Raw genomic sequence first — 19,780 nt, 5'->3', positions numbered from 1 at the left:
TTTCAGTGGCAAGGACTGGGAGACTGGTAAGAATAGAAGGAACAATGAATGGGACCAAATACAGGCAAATCCTTGATGACAACCTGCTTCAGAGTGCAAACGACCAACAGAACAATGACTCCAAGCATACAGCCAAAGCTATGAAAGAATGGCTTCAGAACAACAATGTGAAAGTCCTTGAGTGGCCCAGGCAAAGCCCGGACTTGAATCAAATTCAAAATTAGTGGAAGATTGCTGTTCACCGTTGCTCCCCAACTAACTTAACAGAGTTTGAGAAAATATTGGAGAAAATCCACAAATCCAGATGTGCAAAGCTGATACAGACATACCCAAGACGTATCAAAGATGTAATCGCTGCCAAAGGTGTTTTTACAAAGTATTGACTCAGGGGTGTGAATACTTATTTAAATGAGGTATTTCATTTTTTATACATTTGAATTTTTTTCTAAAAAACATGTTTTCACTTTGTCATTAATGGGTATTGTTTAGATTGGTGAGATTTTTTTTTAATTTAATCCATTTTGAATTGAGACTGACACAACAAAATGCGAAATAAATCACAGGGTATGAATCATTTCTGAAGGCAGTGTATGTCCAGTCAGTTCATGGTTCTGTTTCATATAGGCTCACCTTGAATTCTCAATGGCCACTGATCTATAATATGAATATGGCCGAAATCTATCTAGTCGTTTAACCTATTAGTTACAATGGAAAAGAGGCTAGGATAGGGAAGGTCTTGAGAAAAAGCCCATGGTAAGAATAAAATTTAGCTTTATTTCATGACATAGTGTCACTGTATCATGGCAGTTGTTGAGATTGGGAAGAGAAGGGGAGCGAGAGGGGGAGAGCGAGTGAGAGAGGTTTACTGGAGAAAAAATAGATTAAATGAAAGCAGAGCAAGGAATGTACAAAAGACCAGATGCACTCAAAAACTGTTGCTGTCAGAGACAGAATTTAAGAAAGGTAGAAGAGGGAGAGAAGGAGAGGGGATAGTCAGCAAAACACAAGAGAGGGGCACCTTCCAAGCTAATAAAAAATAAAAAACTAACCGTGACAGGAAGGAGAAAAGAGAGAGAGTGTGAGAGAGAAAGAGAGAGAGGCTGCACAAGGTAGGGTAGGAGGGGGGGAGCAAGAGAGGGAGAAGCAGAAGGGTGTGTACACACCGGCACCACCCTCTTCCCCTTTCTGCCTGTGTGTCACTAAGCTCTGAAACCCTCTCTCTCACACAGAATATAAAAAAAGTTGGCCAAAGTCTGTCTCAGCTCCAATAGCTACCAGACACCCACAACAACCTCTCTCTCTTTTTATCGCTCTCTCTCTCTCTCTCTCTCTCTCTCTCTCTCTCACACACACACACACACCACCCCTCACTCCTGGCACAGAGAAGACAGGACCACTGGAGAGACCATACACACCTCCGCCTCCTCCTCCAGTCACTCACCCAGCCATCGCCAGACGTTAAGCCCAGGATGTGGACTTTGCTCTTGGGGGTCACCTTAGGATTACTGGCCTCCTCCAGGTCGGAACCTGCTCAAGGTGAGGGCACTGCACCTCTCTCTGCTCAGCGGATGCCTCTTTGTCTGGGGCTTTTTTTCTCTGGTTTCAGCCTGGAAACACTCTCCTTTGTTGGTGGATTTTATGGCGACACATTTGATGAGCATGTATAGTGTGTATATTTGTGTGTAAGGAGTGAGAATGATAGGCTGAGGCAGTGCCAAATGGATGTGTAGACGCTGGTAAAGCAACGTGCGCTAGGCTACACAAGCTTACGTCTGGCAGTCTGAGACTCATGACAGCACAGACACAAAGGAGACAGTCGCTCGTGCTCTCTCACACACGCACACTCAGACACACACTTACCGGAGAGTGTGTTAGGGAAGAAAACGATGAGCCCATTTCGGGCAGCTGCTCTTTTCTCATGCATTCAAGCAGTTATCTTGGTATTGTTTTGCCACTGTAGCCTTCAGAAAGCATCTATCTGCTCTTCAATCAATGTGAGGGTACGAAAGAGCTCTACTCATTGTCTGACCACAGCTTAGGGATATGTTGACGTGCTTTAATGCTAATTTTCTAACACAAAGGAGGAAACTCATCAAATCCTCTGCCTCTCTCTTTAATTTTCTTTGGCTTTCGCTCCCTCATGCTTTCAGTGAGGGATCTTGATTGGATGTATGTCAAAGGGGCATCTTTTTGAGGAGGGGAAGTTGGTGCTGAATCAAACAGGTCTGGCTTAGTCTCCCTCTCTTTGACTTGGCTGGGTGGGGGGAGGGGACGGGACAGGTATCACTGTGCCTCCTCTCTGGCTCTGTGCCAAATCACAGCCAACATACAGCTATAAATATGAACGGTTTAAAGGAAAACAAGAGAGGAAGTATAAGGTCTCTTGTGTGTGTGTTTAAAGGTTTAGAAACAGAAGGGTGTGTGTTCACATTTCCCCCATGTGTTCCTACTGTATATTTGTTTGCCCAATGGTTTAAGCTTATGGCATGCAGTGTTGTAAGGAGCTGATAGCTGTGTGTGCGTGTGTGTCTATGTGTGTGTGTGTGTGTGTGCGCGCACATGCACGTGTGTTAACAGTAATTGGGTGTCTGGCAAATGCAATCCAGGGGTGGTTACAGCTCGTCCTACCCTGGCCTTGTCTTTGAACCCTAAATGTGCTGCAGTCTTTCCTCCTAAAGCACATCATTAACAGCAGGACTCATGGACATGTGTTTCATCCAGACATCCATGTAAACCAAGATCCTATTAATGGAAGCTTTTTACAATGGCTCTCGCATTACTGTGGATCCAGTCCACATGTGGTTCTTTAATGTCCAAGGCAATAGAAGGTACCTTGAAATTTGACCTTCAGAAAATGTTTTGCTCTCCTACCCATTCTGGTTAATGACGCCTCCTATTGGATCCACTTCACTCGCAAACACACACAAAAAAACATTCATGCAACATCCATGCATGTCCATGTTATAGAAATATTATGATGGCTGTTCCCATCGCTAGGTTGTTTGCTCAGGGTGACTTGGCTAATGGCCAGCTTTACTCCGCTCCTCAGAGCATGTTAGACAAGGCCTGATTGATCAGATCCTGGCTAAAGGTGTGCACAGGGCCAGATCAGTCTGTGTGCATGTATTTGCTCCCCTAGCGTAACTACCCCTCCCGTACCTTTGGGTGTCACATTTCAAGTTGAGGGTCGGTGAGAGGCCCCTGTGGAGCAGGACTAGGGCCTCACAAAGAGGGCTTGTGCCCATGCAAGCTGGGAGTACTGTCACCTGCCATCTGATCTGCATGGACACGTGCTTGACCCTTGTACTACCCTCCTATAGCTTTCTCTACCAACCAACCACCCGTAGGTGTCACAGCCTGGCCATCACGAAATTGAGCAATTTCTTCTCTTCCTCTTTCATTGAGTTTCAGCCTCATCCCCCTCTCCAGTGCTTTTGGTGGCCCATTCTCTCAGTCAGAAGCTGATCTGCATTTAAACTGTATTTCAGCCCTACTGTATCTCCCAGAACGTTGTTAAACCTATTAATTACGCTGTAAAGCCTCTCTGTGAGTCTCAGGCTCGCCGGTAGCAAGGCTGTATCCCCGGCCCTACCTTCTCTTCCCTGATCATATACACTGAAGTCTTTGTAGCCCAGGCAAAGCTCCAAAGGCCTCTCTCTGTAATGTATACAGATCCTTAATGCATGAGGCAAGCCCAGCCATCTCTAACCCCACCCCCCCAAATCACCAACCAGACTACATTTTGTAATTGGGACCAATACAGCGGCTGTAGCTAAGTGTATTTTTCTATGGCATTTCTGTGAGCTTTTACTGCAAGTCGGTAATCATGTAATACCTCAAATGTTTTCTCAATTTGGATGTAAGAGGTGGGAGCTGAAAGTCTTTGAAAGACATAATGGTGAAAATGAACGGGTCACTGAGATTTGAGAAGCAGAACCTCTTCATGCCAAGCCTTCAAAAAAGTAAGAGAAGAAGAAAGGCGGGATAAGGGAGTCAGAGGGAGTCAGAGAAAGGTTGAGGAGGGGGAAGAGAAAAAGAGAGTCCTTCAGGTGACTTTGCTTTGGTGAGTTTTGTGTGAAGGGATCTCATGTTTCTCCTGTACCACTGGTCTATTGGCTCTGTGGATCCTGTGACCAGCAGAGTGAGGGCTAGCCACAACATACATGCTGACAGCACCGTCTTCTACTGAGAGAGAGATTAACAGAAAGAACATGGTACACAAGATCAATGTCACACTGATATTGCCAGAGTCTGTGAGAAATGTACACTCTTAGAAAAAGGGTTCCAACAGGATTCTTTGCGGAAGGAACAATTTTCATTTGTAGAATCCTTTTTGGAAGACGAGGGTTCTTTGTAAGGCAAAGGGTTATACCTAGAACCTTTTTCATTGTAAGAACCATTTTTTTGTTGTTGTAAGAAAGGGTTCTTTGATATTCTTTGGGAGGCCAGAATGATTATTTGGAGGGCAAGGAGGGATCTGCATAGAACCCTTCTGAATCTGAATAAGCTTTTTTATTGTAAATATTTGTCTTTCTTTTAAATAGTGCCTGAGCATTAGTCAGTGTTTAAACGTTACCATCAGGAGTTTGAATAATCTGATCCATTTAAAAAGATAGGTGTGAGAATGGTTTAAACTGTACCTACTATATATGGGAATATCTTTGCTTTTATTTGGTATGTCCTTATTAAATTGTATATATACAGTACTGACATAGTTGATATTTGAGAGAGAAAGATGCATCAGAGAAATTCAGACAGGTGGGAAAGAGCTGTTTGGCTTTCAAGTCTGATAAGACAGCTAGGAGAGCACAAACTGCAAATTGACTAATGTGTGTGGTGGTGGTTGCCAGTGTACAGTGTTTACTAGAGTGTGTGGTGTAATATGCTGTGTATAGCTATAGGAGAGAGAGGAGCCTTTCTCTTCCAGTCAAAGCACCTGGAGGTTCTGGCATGCGCTAAAAGCTCCCTTTTCTCCTAGCCAGCAGCCTCTGTATATCCAGACCCTCTGTGGTCTCTGGCCCTTTCAACTCCATTAACTGACAATAGAACTTTTCTAGAGTCACTGCCTTGGAATAGCAGGATCTTGGAGTGACAAAGCAGCACATGGCCACACTCCCTGCATGCTAATGGTAACTCCTCTAAATCATGGGTTCCCTCTCTTTTCAGTCGTCCAAACGCTGTGTTCACTTTGATCCACCCTGGGCAGGTCTGTGATGCCAGGTCTGTGAGGTTTTTCTCAAGTTTAGACACATTGTGGGGTGTGTGGGTATGTTTGTGTGGTTGGGGAGGGGTTTGTGGTTGTGAGTGTGTGTGTGTGTGTGCATGTGTGTGTGCATGTGTCTCTGTGCCCAACCGTCACTAATGGTAAAGTAACTTCCTGTTCAACTTCCTGCCTCTGCTAGGACTCTAGTGTACACCAAAGGGCTGGGCCAGGCAGTTAAACTGATGCCCTAAACATTTGTTCACTTTCGCAATGTGACACGTCATCAGTTAACGTATGGGGTTAATAAGGGAACTGCTGTGAGTGCATTGACTCTCCACAACTCTGTGCTGTGGGTGGCCAAGCAAACTGCAGTCAGACAGGTAGAAGATCTAAGTCAACTATTATACGCTCACCCATCCATCCACCCCAAACAACCACCCTACTTTCGTTTTTGCCTTAATTAACCATCTGTCTCATGTAACCATACTAAATGTAAGATATAATAATATACTGAACAAAATATAAACGCAACATGTAAATGTTGTTCCCATGTTTGATGAGCTGAATTAAAAGATCCTAGACATTTTTCATACACACAAAATGCTTAATACTCTCAAATGTTGTGCACAATTTTGTTTACATCCCTGTTAGTGAGCATTTTTCCTTTGCCAAGATAATCCATCCAATTGACTGTTTAATCAAGAAGCTGATTAAACAGCATGATAAAAGACCACTCTAAAATGTGCATTTTTGTCCCACAACACGTCACAGATGTTTTGAAGGAAGCACCCTGACTGCAGGAATGTCCACAAGAGCTGTTGCCGGATAATTTAATTCCCTACCACATATAACACAGGAACAGAATCAATAACACCTGGGGAAAGAACCAAAGGGAGTGACAGATATAGGGGAGGTAATAAGGAAGGTGATGGAGTTCAGGTGAGTCTCATGAGGCACAGGTGCACGTAACGATGGTGGCAGGTGTACGTAATAATGAGTAAACTGGCGACAATTAGCACCAGAGAGGGGGAGCGGGAGTAGACGTGACATAAGCATCAAGCTCATCACCATGCATTTTCATCGATACTTTCTCCTAATAAACTGCATGCTTTCATAGTGGGAGGTACACAAAACAAATAAACGCGTTAATAATACGTTTACTTAAATAAGTTTACTTCTATATGATGGCTATTATTTCAACATTTGTTTATAAAGGTGTTTCCACCAGCATTTCTCGCACAATTAATTTGACAGACACAAAAAGATCCCACCTTATCTAGCGTGTTATGTAAAGTTTACCAGAAATGTACGGTTTCCATCAGGCCTGTCGGAAAAAAAAAGTATTCTTCATGTACTTTAGTTGCATACAAAGGTTGGGTGGAAACGTGGTTACTGGGACGATTTTGCTCAGGTACAGTAATTTGTCAGTTATTTAACAACATCAACTTATTTTTCTGTGTTATCTTGAGTTCATGGACAAATTCTGTGACATTAGTGCTAGTACGAAGTCGGACCCAGGCGAAAGAAAAGCAGCAGGCAGAGGTAATGGTAAATCTAGAATATTTACTTAAGGTCTTCATAGCAAAACAACAAAGCAAGGGCACACGAGAACACTGAACAAAACATGAGACTTCAGCAACTGGCCCTGTCCACAGAGGATCCTAAATAGTCATCCAGCATGTGATCCCAATAAGCCCAATCAGGGTCACCTGGATACTAGAAGTAACCCAGTGGAAACTTCAGGTAGTACACTCAAGGGAGAAAACCTGACCTGTAACAGGATGTGGAGGTGGGATGAACCCTCATGGACCGGGGAAGATGAAGACGATAGGCCACTGGATTGATGCGCTGTAGAACCTTGAATAGCCCAACGTACTGGGGAGCCAACTTCCTAGATTCCACATGTAGAGGCAGATCCCTACCAAAACCTCCAGACCATCTGGCCTGGACGCAGGAGGGGACTCGGGCGGCGTGATGAAATCCATAGAGAGATGGGATCATGGTCAATAAGGTGTTGGCAGCGGATGAAGAAGCCCCAGAGGTTGCTGATGAGGAGTCTTGTTCCCGGGCCCATGTCTGACAGGCAGCCACAAAGTTCCGAGCGTCCGCCTCCGCCTACGGCCACCAAAACATCCTCCTCAAATACTCTAGTGTTCGCTGCCCTCCCGGATGAGAGTGAGACTCGATGAGTGAGCCCACTGAAGTACCTTGGACTGTGCCCCAAGAGGAACAAAAAGTATGTTAGGTGGACAGGTGTCTGGAATCGCCTCCCTACCTTGTGCCTTCCTCACAACAGTCTCTATACCCCAGGAAACCCGCGCAAGGATGAGCGACCTGGGGATGATGGATTCAAGCGGCCGATCCTCACTTAAGCTGGGGAACTGGCGGGAAAGGGCATCTGGCTTCACGTTCTTAGAGCCCTGATGGTAAGATAACGTGAATCTGAACCGAGGGAAGAAGAGAGCCCAATAAGCCTGTCGCGGGTTGAGGTGTTTAGCCTCCTGGCTGTAGTCCAAGTTCTTATGGTCAGTCTAAACCTTAAAGGGATTGTCCGAGCCCTCCAACCAGTGACGCCACACCTCCAAAGCCAGTTTAACCGCAAAAAGCTCCCGATTGCCGACATTATAGTTCCTCTCCACTGGAGTGAGACGCCAGGAGAAGAAGGCACAGAGATGAAGCTTTTGGTCTTTCGCCGAGTGCTGAGACAGATCCGCCCCTACACCAAAGTCACAGGCATCCACCTCTACCACAAAGGGAAGAGAAGGATCCGCATAAAAAACGACGTTTCAGGTCCTGGAACGCCTTCTCAGCAGCAGGGGTCCAGCATACATGCCCAGCCCAGTCCTTGGTGAGCCTTGCCAATGGTGCCGCCACAGCACTAAAGTCTCTCACAAATCTCCGGTAGAAATGAGTGAAACCCAAAAAATGCTGAACTTGCTTGACCGTGCTGGGTCGCGGCCAGTTGACCACCTCTCCTACCTTTTGGGAGTCCATCAGTACACAGCCCTGAGATACGATGTACATACCCCAGGAAGGAGATCTGAGAAATGTGAAACTCACACTTTTCGGGCTTCTCTAACATGTGAAGAGTGAGGAGTCTTTGAAGAACCTGGTGGACATGTTGGATGTGTTCAGCCATGGACTTGGAGAAGATGAGGATGTCATCCAGGTACACAAACTCAAACTGGTGAAGGAAGTCACGCAGCACATCATTAACCAAACGGCATGACCCGGTACTCATAATGTTCATTAGGAGTGTTGAATGCTGTCTTCCACTCATCTCCCTGTCTAATGCGCACCAGATTATACACATTCCATCAATCCAATTTAGAGAAAACGGTAGCTCCCTGGAGTCTTTCAAAAGCTGATGACATAAGAGGAAGGGGGTAACGGTTATTGATGGTAATGTTATTTAAACGCTGGTAATCAATACAGGGACATAATCCCCAATCCTCCTTCCCAACAAAGAAAACCACCTCTCCTGCAGGTGAAGTGGACGGCCGAAAAAAAATCAGCCACCAGAGCCTCCTTAATATAACTGTTCATGACGGCAGTCTCTGAACCTGAGAGAGAATACAGCCCTCCTCTCAGAGGAGTGGTACTGGACAGGAAGTTGGTGGCACAATCATAGGGCCTGTGAGGAGGTAGTTTGCTGGCCCCTTGTTTGGTGAAGATCTGACCCAAATCCCAGTAAGCCCAACGTACACGGGAAAGATCAGTCTTGTCATTCCCAGCCAGATGAACAGGAGGATCGGAAGTCTCCAGATGAGCAGGACTGGAAAGGTGTTGAGAGAGAGATCCTGGCAGGTGAACTGGCATGAATGATTCCATCCCAGAACTCTTCCCGAAGGCCAGTCAATTTGAGGATTATGGGTGGAAAGCCACAGATGTCCAAGAACCAGGGGAAGCTCAGGAGAGTTCACCACATGGTCATCCAGAACTAATAGCTGAATAGGCATGGTGAGTTTCTTCACCTTCCCAGATCCTAGGTGTTGACCATCCAGCGCAGTGACCGACAACAGTGTCCAGCTTAGTGAGTGGCAGCCTCTGTTGGCGAGCTAGTCTATGAAAGCAGGAATGTCCAACTGTCCATTGTCCCACCGCAGGTTGGCCGGAAGCAAGGTGCGTACCGTATCGGCCACAGGAAACTGTATCTGATTCTCCAGAGAGGAAAGTCTGGTGCCTCCCAATTGCATCAACTCCTCTGAAGGATATGAAGGAGAACCATAGTTGAACTGAGAACCCTGATGGTGTACAGGACAAGAATCGACTACCTCAGCGGGGCCCAAAATACTGGAACCAACTCGGGACCCCTCAGTCCGCTTGTGAATCCGGATGGCCAGAACGATAAGCTCCTCCAGACTATCAGGGTTGTCCTGGGAAGCCAGTTCATCATTGAGAACCTCGCTGAGTACGTTCAGAAAGACTGAGTGAAGTGCCTCTATTTCAACTGCTCTCAGCAGCGAGTGTCCGAATATCAATGGCGTAATCAGCTACACTCCGGCTGCCCTGCAGAAGCACAATGAGTCTTAGAGCAGCACTACTGCCACTTATGGGGTGATCAAAACCAATCCTCATCTCCTTGGTAAAGCTTTGCCAATTGAAACACATGTCTGATTGCTGCTCCCAGATGGCCTTGGCCCAGGCCAGAGCCGTCATGAGAGCAAGGAGATGACATATGCTACTTTGGAATGCTCGGTGGAAATGATGATGCCTGCAACTCGAAGACCAGCGAATATTTGAGCAGGAACCCACGACACCTCCCAGGATGCTCCTCATAACGGGAGGCTCCCGAGGGGAGGAAGACGATGAGCTGGTAAGAAGTGGAGAGTTAGAAACCGCCACAGGTGCAGCAGCAGTTGCTTCCGTCTGTCCTGTCTGACAAATTCAGGCCTACATTTCAAAACCAACTATCAAAGTGGCCAAGGCTGCAGTCCAAACATGTTATTTCTACAACCTCAGCCCTCGCTCTAGCCACTTTCCCCAGGGAATCCCTGTCGAAACCAGATGCAGTTTGATTGTCATCTTAAGTGGAGGTCCAATTCACAAACTTTGCCCCCTCGGCCCTCGATTTAGCTCGAGGGAACGAGTGAAGAACTTTGATCACTTCTGGGGTAGATACAGTATGAGCAAAATTCAATGCAAAATGTAGTCACTTATCAAACTCTGCTTGTTGTGAAGGGTCAAATTATATCAACAGGTCTGCATTTTGGGCATGTCAGACAAAATTATGATGATAGCCTGCTATAAAATATATATACGATACCATTCCAAAAGTTTGGGGTAATTTAGACATTTCCTTGTTTTTGAAAGAAAAGCACATTTTGTTGTCCATTAAAATAACATAAAATTGATCAGAAATACAGTGTAGACATTGTTAATGTTGTAAATTATTATTGTAGCTGGAAACTGCACATTTTTTATGGAATATCTACATAGTTATCAGCAACCATCACTCCTGTGTTCCAATGGCACGTTGTGTTAGCTAATCCAAGTTTATAATTTTAAAAGGCTAATTGATGATAAGAAAACCCTTTTGCAATTATGCTAGCACTGATGATCTTCTTGGCCTGCAACAACTGGTGTTGTAGGTGTCTTGGAGGGAAGGCAGTGTGCACCCAATGGTGTGTTCGGCTGAGCGTACCACCCTCTTTAGCGCCTTGCGGTCCGCGGCGGTGGTGTAGCCGTACCAGGGTGTGATGCAGCCCGACAGTATGCTCTCGATGGTGCTCCTGTAGAACACTGTGAGGGCCCTCGGGGACAGACCACATTTCTTCAGCATCCTGAGTTTGAAGAGTCACTGTCATGCCTTCTTCAACATGGTGTCTGTGTGATTTCACAATTTCAGCTCCTCAGAGATGTGCAAGCCAATAAACTTGTTGACCTTCTCCTCAGCGGCCCAGTTGATAAGGATGGAATGCCCGACCTGGTTCCTCTTGATGATTACAATCAGCTCCTTTGTTTTGCTGACGTTCAGGTTTTTTACCTGACACCACGCCATCAAGGTGCCTACCCTGTAAGGCCATCACATCATTGTTGGCATTTAGGCCTACTACTGTCATCAGCAAACTTGATGATAGAGTTGGAACTGTGTGAGGCCACACAGTCGTGGGTATACTGGGAGTACAGGAGGGGACTGAGGATGCGCCCTTTTGGTGCCCCTGTGTTGAGAATCAGTGTCGAGGAGTTAATGTTGCTTATCTTCACCACTTGGGAGGGGGCCCGTCAGGAAGTCCAGGACTAAGTTGCATAAGGAGCAGTTCAGTCCCAGGGCTGTGAGCTTTGTGGTGAGCTTAGAGGGCACTGTGGTATTGAAGGCCAAGCTGTAGTCGATGAAGAGCATTCTCACAAATGCATTCCTTTTGTCCAGGTGGTTGAGGGAAGTGTGCAGTGCAATAGAGATTGTGTCATCTCTGGATTTGTCAGGGCGGTAGACGAATGGTAGCGCCAAACCCATGAGAAGAGAGAGAGATGGAGAGCGACAGGTTTAGACAGAGATGGATGTAGACAGGTATTGAAGCGGGTGGCTCAGCACTAGGGGGACCCATTGCTTTCATGGTACTTCTTATCCCTATACACTGATCGTCGTGATCTGTTGCTCTGCCAGTGCCCAACAGTCTGGAGACACAACACAATTCTCACTTGCACCACACCTTTCGCAACTGATGTTTGTGCCTGTTGCCATTGGTAATCCTATATCAACAAGTACCATGGAGATAGAATATCTGGGGTGAGATATCCTGTGTGTGTGTGTGTGTGTGCACATGATGCTCATGCTTTTGCAGTCTGTAGACAATAAGGCCTGACACTCTAAGAATATTGATGTTACAGTATGTGGAGGGAGAACAAACTTTAAACTGAATAACTCAATGTCCATTGATGATCAAAGCTGTGTATAGCCAAACCCATGAGAAGAGTGATAGATGGAGGGAGAGAGGGAGAGGTTCAGACAGAGATAGATGAAGACAGGCATTGAAGGGGCTCAGCCCTACGGACCTTGCTCTTGACGTCCCTCTTGTCCCTATACACGTATCCTCTTGGCCTGCTATTCTGCCAGTGCCCAACACCCTGGAGACAAAAGACAAAACACAATGATCGCTTGAACCACATCTTTCGCAACTGATGTTTGTCTCTGTCGCTATGGTAATCATGTATCAGCAAGCACTATAGGATAGGATATCTGGGGTGAGATTTCCTATGTGAATGTGTGTGCGTGCTCATGATGTTCATGCTTTTGCAGTCTATAGACATATTGATCTAATATTTCTATCCATGTTATTCTGACTATCTTTACAAACTTCCTCAGAAGATGAATATATGTACTATTCCTAGAGCTCTGAAGGCCCTTTTCTGGAGGTGAAATCACAACTGCACTGTGAAATAACTCTTACACTCGTTTTTTCTGCTAGCACTGACTTTGCTGATTCAAGAAAATGTATAAGAGCATGTGCTAAATGACTAAAATGTAAATGTAAAAAAAGCTTAGAAAATATCCTTGTTTTTGAAAGAAAAACATAACATAACATCAAATGGATCAGAAATACAGTGTAGACATTGTTAATGTTGTAAATTACTATTGTTGCTGGAAACGGCAGATTTTCTATGAAACATCTACATAGCCGTACAGGAGGCCATTATCAGCAACCTGGCCTTCTGGCCTTCTTTAGAGTAGTTGAGTATCTGGAGCATCAGCATTTATGAGATTGATTACAGGCTCAAAATGGCCAAAAACAAATAACTTTCTTCTGAAACTCATCAGTCTATTCTTGTTCTGAGAAATGAAGGCTATTCCATGCGAGAAAATGCCAAGAAACTGAAGATCTCGTACAATGCTGTGTACTACTCCCTTCACAGAACAGGTTAAAATGGCTCTACCCAGAATAGAAAGAGGAGTGGGAGGCCCCGGTGTACAACTGAGAAAGAGACGAGGTAGAGACTCGGTAATTCTCACTCGGCTGCCCCAATACTGTAGTTCCCATTTCTTATTTCGGTATGTCACAAGACTGTATGATTTTGTCACAGAATAGATTCTCACCCAGATGCAAATGTGCTGTTCACCATTTTAGCAACTGACTGTGGAAAAGTGATCGGAAGCCTATACGATAGGCTTGATATGATAATGATTCTGTTTGTTGCTGTGTGTGTGTTTCTGTGTGTGTGCTTGTGTGTGTGGGCGCACCACATCCTGTTCATTTGCAGTTCAACCCGTTATTTTCTGCCAGAAGATAGTTCCGCAGAACTCTCCCTTTTATCCAATGAGATAGTGTTGTTGTACTATAAAATGAGGGGCACATCACAGAGAAATGTTAGCCATATTGTATTTAAACAATTGGTTACATAATGTCATCTAGTTAAGTGTGTTGTTGTAATTGCAGTTTTTATATTGTGTTTAGGGAAGTTTTAACTCTATGTTTGTGAGGTACAGGCCAAAGAACAGGGCATGTTTGCAAAAGGAGTGAAGTTATGTTTAAATCCTTGACCTTTTATTCTCATGGAAATTGGCCTATATGGATAGGTGTAAGGGATTTCCTCCTCTTCTTCCGAAGAGGAGAGGCGAGAAGGATCAGAGGACCAATATGCGGCGTGATAAGTGTCCATGGCTCTTTTAATAAGAAATACTACACATGAACAGGACTGAAAACAATAAACGTGGCACGAACGAAATCCAAAACAGTACCGTGTGGTGAAAAACACAAACACGGAAACAAACACCCACAAACAAACAGTGAAACCCAGGCTACCTAAGTATGATTCTCAATCAGAGACAACTAATGACACCTGCCTCTGATTGAGAACCATACTAGGCCGAAACATAGAAATCGTCAAATCATAGAAAAACAAATATAGACTGCCCACCCCAACTCACGCCCTGACCATGCTAAATAATGACAAAACAAAGGAAATAAAGGTCAGAACGTGACAATAGGGCTAAATTGAAATGTTTCTTAAAGAAGAATATTAAAAGTATATGCATAAGCATAGTAGAAATTTAAAGGGAACATTTTGGAGATTATGGGAAAATTATTACACCAAAGTTGAGGACACGACAGTTCACCTGACACCACACTGACACCAGACTGATTCCAAACATTACACTGTTCGTCACGTTTGTTGTTAATGAAATCTGAAAATACTCTGGATACATTCAGTAACATGATACAAATATTACTGGAAAATCTGGGATAGATGCAAGTTGCAACAAAAACGGCCCATTTTAAATCGCAATCTGGGTCAGGTAGTCATCATTTGAAAGCTTGTTCTATTACCAATATGACTACCTAAGTTATAAAATAGGATCTTACAATGTCAGGCGTTCACAAGGCAATTCAGGGAAAAAGATTGTCATTTTGGTGCACATACCCACTGGGCACACACTGGTTGAATCAAAGTTGTTTCCACGTCATTTCAATTAAATTATGTTGAACCTACATGAAATAGACCTTGAACTTACGTCTGTGCCCAGTGGGTATATTGAAGTACATGATATATTTTGGTGAGTGTTCTGTGGCAAATTTTTGTCACAATAGACAAACATAGGTTCAGAACAACCCAGGGTATGATGCAACGTCATCTTGTAACCCTATCAGACCCGAGACCCCAGCAAAAATTGGCTTTTCATTCATTAATTCTTTCTTCTACCTGTATATCCAGTGCTTATATTTAGCCTCACCTTGAAGTGTTTCACCATTTTCTTTTCAGGACGGCCAGAGCTACAAGTATAACACAACACAATTTGACATAAACAGTTGCATTCATAAGTTATATTGACAAATGTCAAAATAAAATTGTCAGCCAAGGCAAAAACCTGATAAAAAAGGAATTTATATGAATGCTGTAAGTACAGAAAATGTTGCTTAGTGGAAAATGAATATCCAACTAGTGATAATTGTTTGTAGTTTGTGACAGCAACTACGTGAACTATAAAAGACACGATGTCCTGGGATTTCCTGGGATTTTCTATGCAGAAGAACCCCTCAACCTTCTAACGACTCTAGTGTAGCTTGTGAGCGTCATTGACCAAAAGACTTTACACGTGCGTGCCCGTTTGAGTCTCAGCTTTTCAATGGTTTGTAGCTCAAACCATTCTGACTCTATGACATTTTTGTAAAAAGAACCAGCCCCTGGCCTCTTCGGAATCCTCCATTGTCTCACAAACACCGATCTAGGTCAGCCCCCGTTAATCACACAGACAAATTGTACAACCCTGAAGTCTGTAGCTCAAACACACAACGTTTAAACAGGGTTAGAAGTCCTAAGTCACACTGGCGTAACAGTGGGAATAATATCATTTATGACATGAAAGCAGTATGCATTGTTTGGCTTGCTTGTATGACATCAAAGCGATATTTATAATAATCATCAACGTCTCATCTTTCAAAACACATTGAGTCCTCTTAATTTACACCATTTCCCTCCCTCAGACAACAAAAAATGTGCTACATTTGCCCAATTAGCGTGTTCTTCAACAAGGTACTGAGCAAAGAGTCTGAATACTTATGTAAATGTCATATTTCAGTTTTTCATTTTTAACAAATTAGCAAACATTTCTTAAAATCTGTTTCTGCTTTGTCATTATGGGGTATTGTGTGCAGATTTATGAGGGGAAAAATCTATTTAATCAATTTTAGAAGAAGGCTGTAACCCAAACAAAAAGTGGAAAAAGTCAAGAGGTTTAAATACATTCCGAAGGCACTGTATACTATAGTAATCACTGTAGTGTTCTTTTTTTACATTACTGTAGTATTCACTGAAGTGTTTTTTTTACATTACTGTAGTATTCACTGAAGTGTTTTTGCTGTCTGTATATACCTAAGTAATAATGTCCAGGGGGGTGTGGTATATGGCAAATACACTCTGCCATGGCTAAGGGCTGTTCTTAAGCATGACACAACGTGGAATAGCCATATACCACAAACCCCCGAGGTGCCTTATTGCTATTATAAACCAACATAATTAGTAAAAATGAATGGTTTGTCAAAACCGTGGTATGTGGTTTGATATACCATGGCTGTCAGCCAATCACGGACAAACTGAAATGGTCCAACCACACAGACAGCATGGTGAAGAAGGCGCAACAGCTCCTCTTCAACCTCAGAAGGCTGAAGAAATTTGGCTTGTCACCAAAAACACAAAAACACCACAAACTTTTACACATGCATAATCGAGAACATCCTGTCGGGCTGTATCACCGCCTGGTATGGCAACTACTCCGCCCACAACCGTAAGGCTCTCCAGAGGGTAGTGAGGTCTGCACAACGCATCACCGGAGGCAAACTACCTGCCCTCCAGGACACCTACACCACCCGATGTCACAGAAAGGCCAAAAAGATCATCAAGGACATTCCATTCCATTGAAACATTAATAAAGTACAGTATTTCTCACATGTTGGTATTTTGAGATTATCTCCATAATTATATTGTTTATATTTTTTTAAGCATTGTTTGTGCATTGCCAGTCAGGGGTGCCAGTAATTTTGGAGCCCACTATATATATACTGTACTCTATACCATCTACAGCATCCTGCCTATGCTGGTCGGCCATCCCTCAACCATATGTACAAATTCTTATTCCTTCCTTTACACTTGTGTGTATAAGGTAGTTGTTGTGAAATTGTTAGATTGCTTGTTCGATATTACTGCATGGTCAGAACTAGAAGCACAAGCATTTCACTACACTCACATTAACATCTGCTAACCAATAACATTTGATTTGATTCGATTTAAACTGCATTCAGGGCTTGATCCCTCAGTTTATAGTACACTCCAAGCTCATCATTAAGCTGGAGGCCCTGGGTCTCAACCCCACCCTGTGTAAATTGGGTCCTGGACTTCCTGGCGGGCCACCCCCAGGTGGTGAAGGTAGGGAACAACATCTCCACTTCACTGATCTTCAACACTGGGGCCCCACAAAGGTGCGTACTCAGCCCCCTCCTGTAGTCCTTGTTCACCCCTGACTGTGTGGCCATGCACGCCTCCAACTCGATCATCAAGTTTGTAGATGACGGGCCTTCCGAGTGGCGCAGTGGTCTAAGGCACTGCACCGCATCACAGTGCTAGCTGTGCCACTAGAGTTTCTGGGTTCGAGTCCAGGCTCGGTCGTAGCCGGCCACGACCTGGAGACCCATGGGGCGGCACACAATTAGCCCAGCGTTGTCCGGTTTAGGGGTGGGTGGCAGGGATGTCCTTGTCCCATAGCACACTAGCGACTCCTGTGTGGTGTCAGGAAAATAACCTCATACTCAATATCATCAAAACAAAGGAGATGATCGTGGACTTCAGGAAACAGTAGAGGGAGCACCCCCCTATCCACATCGATGGGACAGCAGTGGAGAAGGTGGAAAGTTTTAAGTTCCTCTGCATACATGTCACAGACAAACTGAAATGGTCCACCCACACAGACAGTGTGGTGAAGAAGGCACAAAAGGAACAGAGCCTTTCAAAGTCAGAAATGTTTTTCACCTTTTCACCGAAAACCCTCACAAACTTTTACAGATGCGCAATTGAGAGCATCCTGTCGGGCTGTATCACCGCCTGGTATGGCAACAGCACCACCCACAACCACAGGGCTCTCCAGACGGTGGTGTATGCAAAACGCATCACCGGGGGCAAACTATCTGCCCTCCAGGACAGCTACAGCACCCGATGTCACAGGAAGGCCAAAAAGATCATCAAGGACAAGAACCAACCGAGTCACTGCCTGTTCACCCCACTACCATCCAGAAGGCGAGGTCAGTACAGGTGCATCAAAGCAGGGACCGAGAGACTGACAAATAGCTTCATTCTCAAGGCCATCAGACTGCTAAACAGCCATCACTAAGACAGAGAGGCTGCTGCCTACAGTGGCTTGCAAAAGTATTCACCCCCTTGGCATTTTTCCTATTTTGTTGCCTTACAACCTGGAATTAAGATTCATTTTGGGGGGTTTGCATCATTTGATTTACAAAACATGCCTACCACTTTGAAGATGCAAAATATTTTTTATTGTGAAACAAACAAGAAGTAAGACAAAAACCAGAAAACTTGAGAGAGCGCACATTACTATTCACCCCTCAAAGTCAATACTGTGTAGAGCCACCTTTTTCAGCAATTACAGCTGCAAAGTCTCTTGGGGTATGTCTCTATAAGCTTGGCACATCTAGCCACTGGGATTTCTGCCCATTCTTCAAAGTAAAACTGCTCCAGCTCCTTCAAGTTGGATGGGTTCCGCTGGTGTACAGCAATCTTTAAGTAGTACCACAGATTCTCAGTTGGATTGAGGTCTGGCCTTTGACTAGGCCATTCCAAGACATTTACATGTTTCCCCTTAAACCACTCGAGTGTTGCTTTAGCAGTTTGCTCTGTTGGAACTAGAAGCGCAAGCATAAAAATGTGCATATTTATATCCAAAAATCTCAGGTTACGTTCAGTAATGTGTTGCTTCCAAAACATCTGGTGATTTTGCAGAGAGCCACATCAATTTCCAGAAATACTCATAATAAACATTGATAAAAGATACATGTGTTATTCACAGAATTAAAGATAGACTTCTCCTTAATGCAACCGCTGTGTCAGATTTTTTTTTAACTTTATGGAAAAAGCAAACCATGCAATAATCTGAGTACGGCGCTCAGAGACCAAACCAGCAAAATAAATATCCGCCATATTGGAGTCAACATTAGTCAAAAATAGCATTATAAATATTCACTTACTTTTGATGATCTTCATCAGAATGCACTCCCAGGAATCCCAATTCCACAATAAATGTTTGATTTCTTCAATAAAGTTTTTGTTAGCGCGTTCAGCCCAGTAATCCATCTTCATGAGGCACGAGCACTAGGTCCAGACAAAGTCCAAAGTTCCGTTACAGTCCGTAGAAACATGTCAAACGATGATGATGAGTAGAATCAATCTTTAGGATGTTTTTAACATAAATCTTCAAGATCCCAAAATATCTTCAACCGGTCCGGTCCGTACCCCTCCCACTCCACGAGGTACTGAAGGCTCCCCACCCGATGCCTCGAATCCAGGATGGAGCGAACGATGTACGCCGGGGCCCCCTCGATGTCCAAAGGGGGAGGAGGGACCTCCCGTACCTCAGATTCCTGGAGCGGACCAGCCACCACCGGCCTGAGGAGAGACACATGGAACGAGGCGTTAATACGATAATAAGGGGGAAGTTGTAATCTGTAACATATGTCGTTCACCCTCCTCAGGACTTTAAATGGCCCCACAAACCAAGGACCCAACTTCCGGCAGGGCAGGTGGAGGGGCAGGTTAAGGGTCGAGAGCCAGACCCGGTCCCCCGGTGCGAACACAGGGGTGTCACTGTGGTGACGGTCCGCCCTGGTTTTCTGACGACGCGTGGCTCGCTGGAGATGGACACGAGCGGCCTCCCATGTCTCCTCCGCGCGCCTAAACCAGTCGTCCATTGCAGGAGTATCGGTCTGACTCTGATGCCATGGTGCCAGAACCGGCTGGTACCCCAATACACACTGAAAGGGGGAGAGGTTAGTGGAGGAATGGCGAAGCGAGTTCTGTGCCATCTCGGCTCAGGGCACTAATGCTGCCCACTCCCCCAGCCGGTCCTGGAAATAGGAC

General features: G+C 44.7%; 1 protein-coding gene across 1 annotated transcript in view; it reads left to right on the top strand.

Annotated features, from left to right (window-relative positions):
- The first annotated feature begins 1,203 nt into the window (after window positions 1–1,203).
- The window catches only part of LOC110522333 (CD44 antigen), a 36,405-nt gene continuing 17,828 nt past the window's right edge, over window positions 1,204–19,780 (top strand). The window contains exon 1 of the mRNA XM_021600657.2: window positions 1,204–1,536. Coding sequence (XP_021456332.2) covers window positions 1,470–1,536 — 67 coding nt within the window. The 5' untranslated portion in view covers window positions 1,204–1,469. The remainder of the gene's footprint in view (window positions 1,537–19,780) is intronic.

This window comes from Oncorhynchus mykiss, chromosome 1 (genome assembly GCF_013265735.2).
Source record: "Oncorhynchus mykiss isolate Arlee chromosome 1, USDA_OmykA_1.1, whole genome shotgun sequence".
NCBI lineage: Eukaryota > Metazoa > Chordata > Actinopteri > Salmoniformes > Salmonidae > Oncorhynchus > Oncorhynchus mykiss.
Note: the sequence above shows the minus strand (reverse complement) of the source record. Positions and strands in the feature narration are given on the sequence as shown.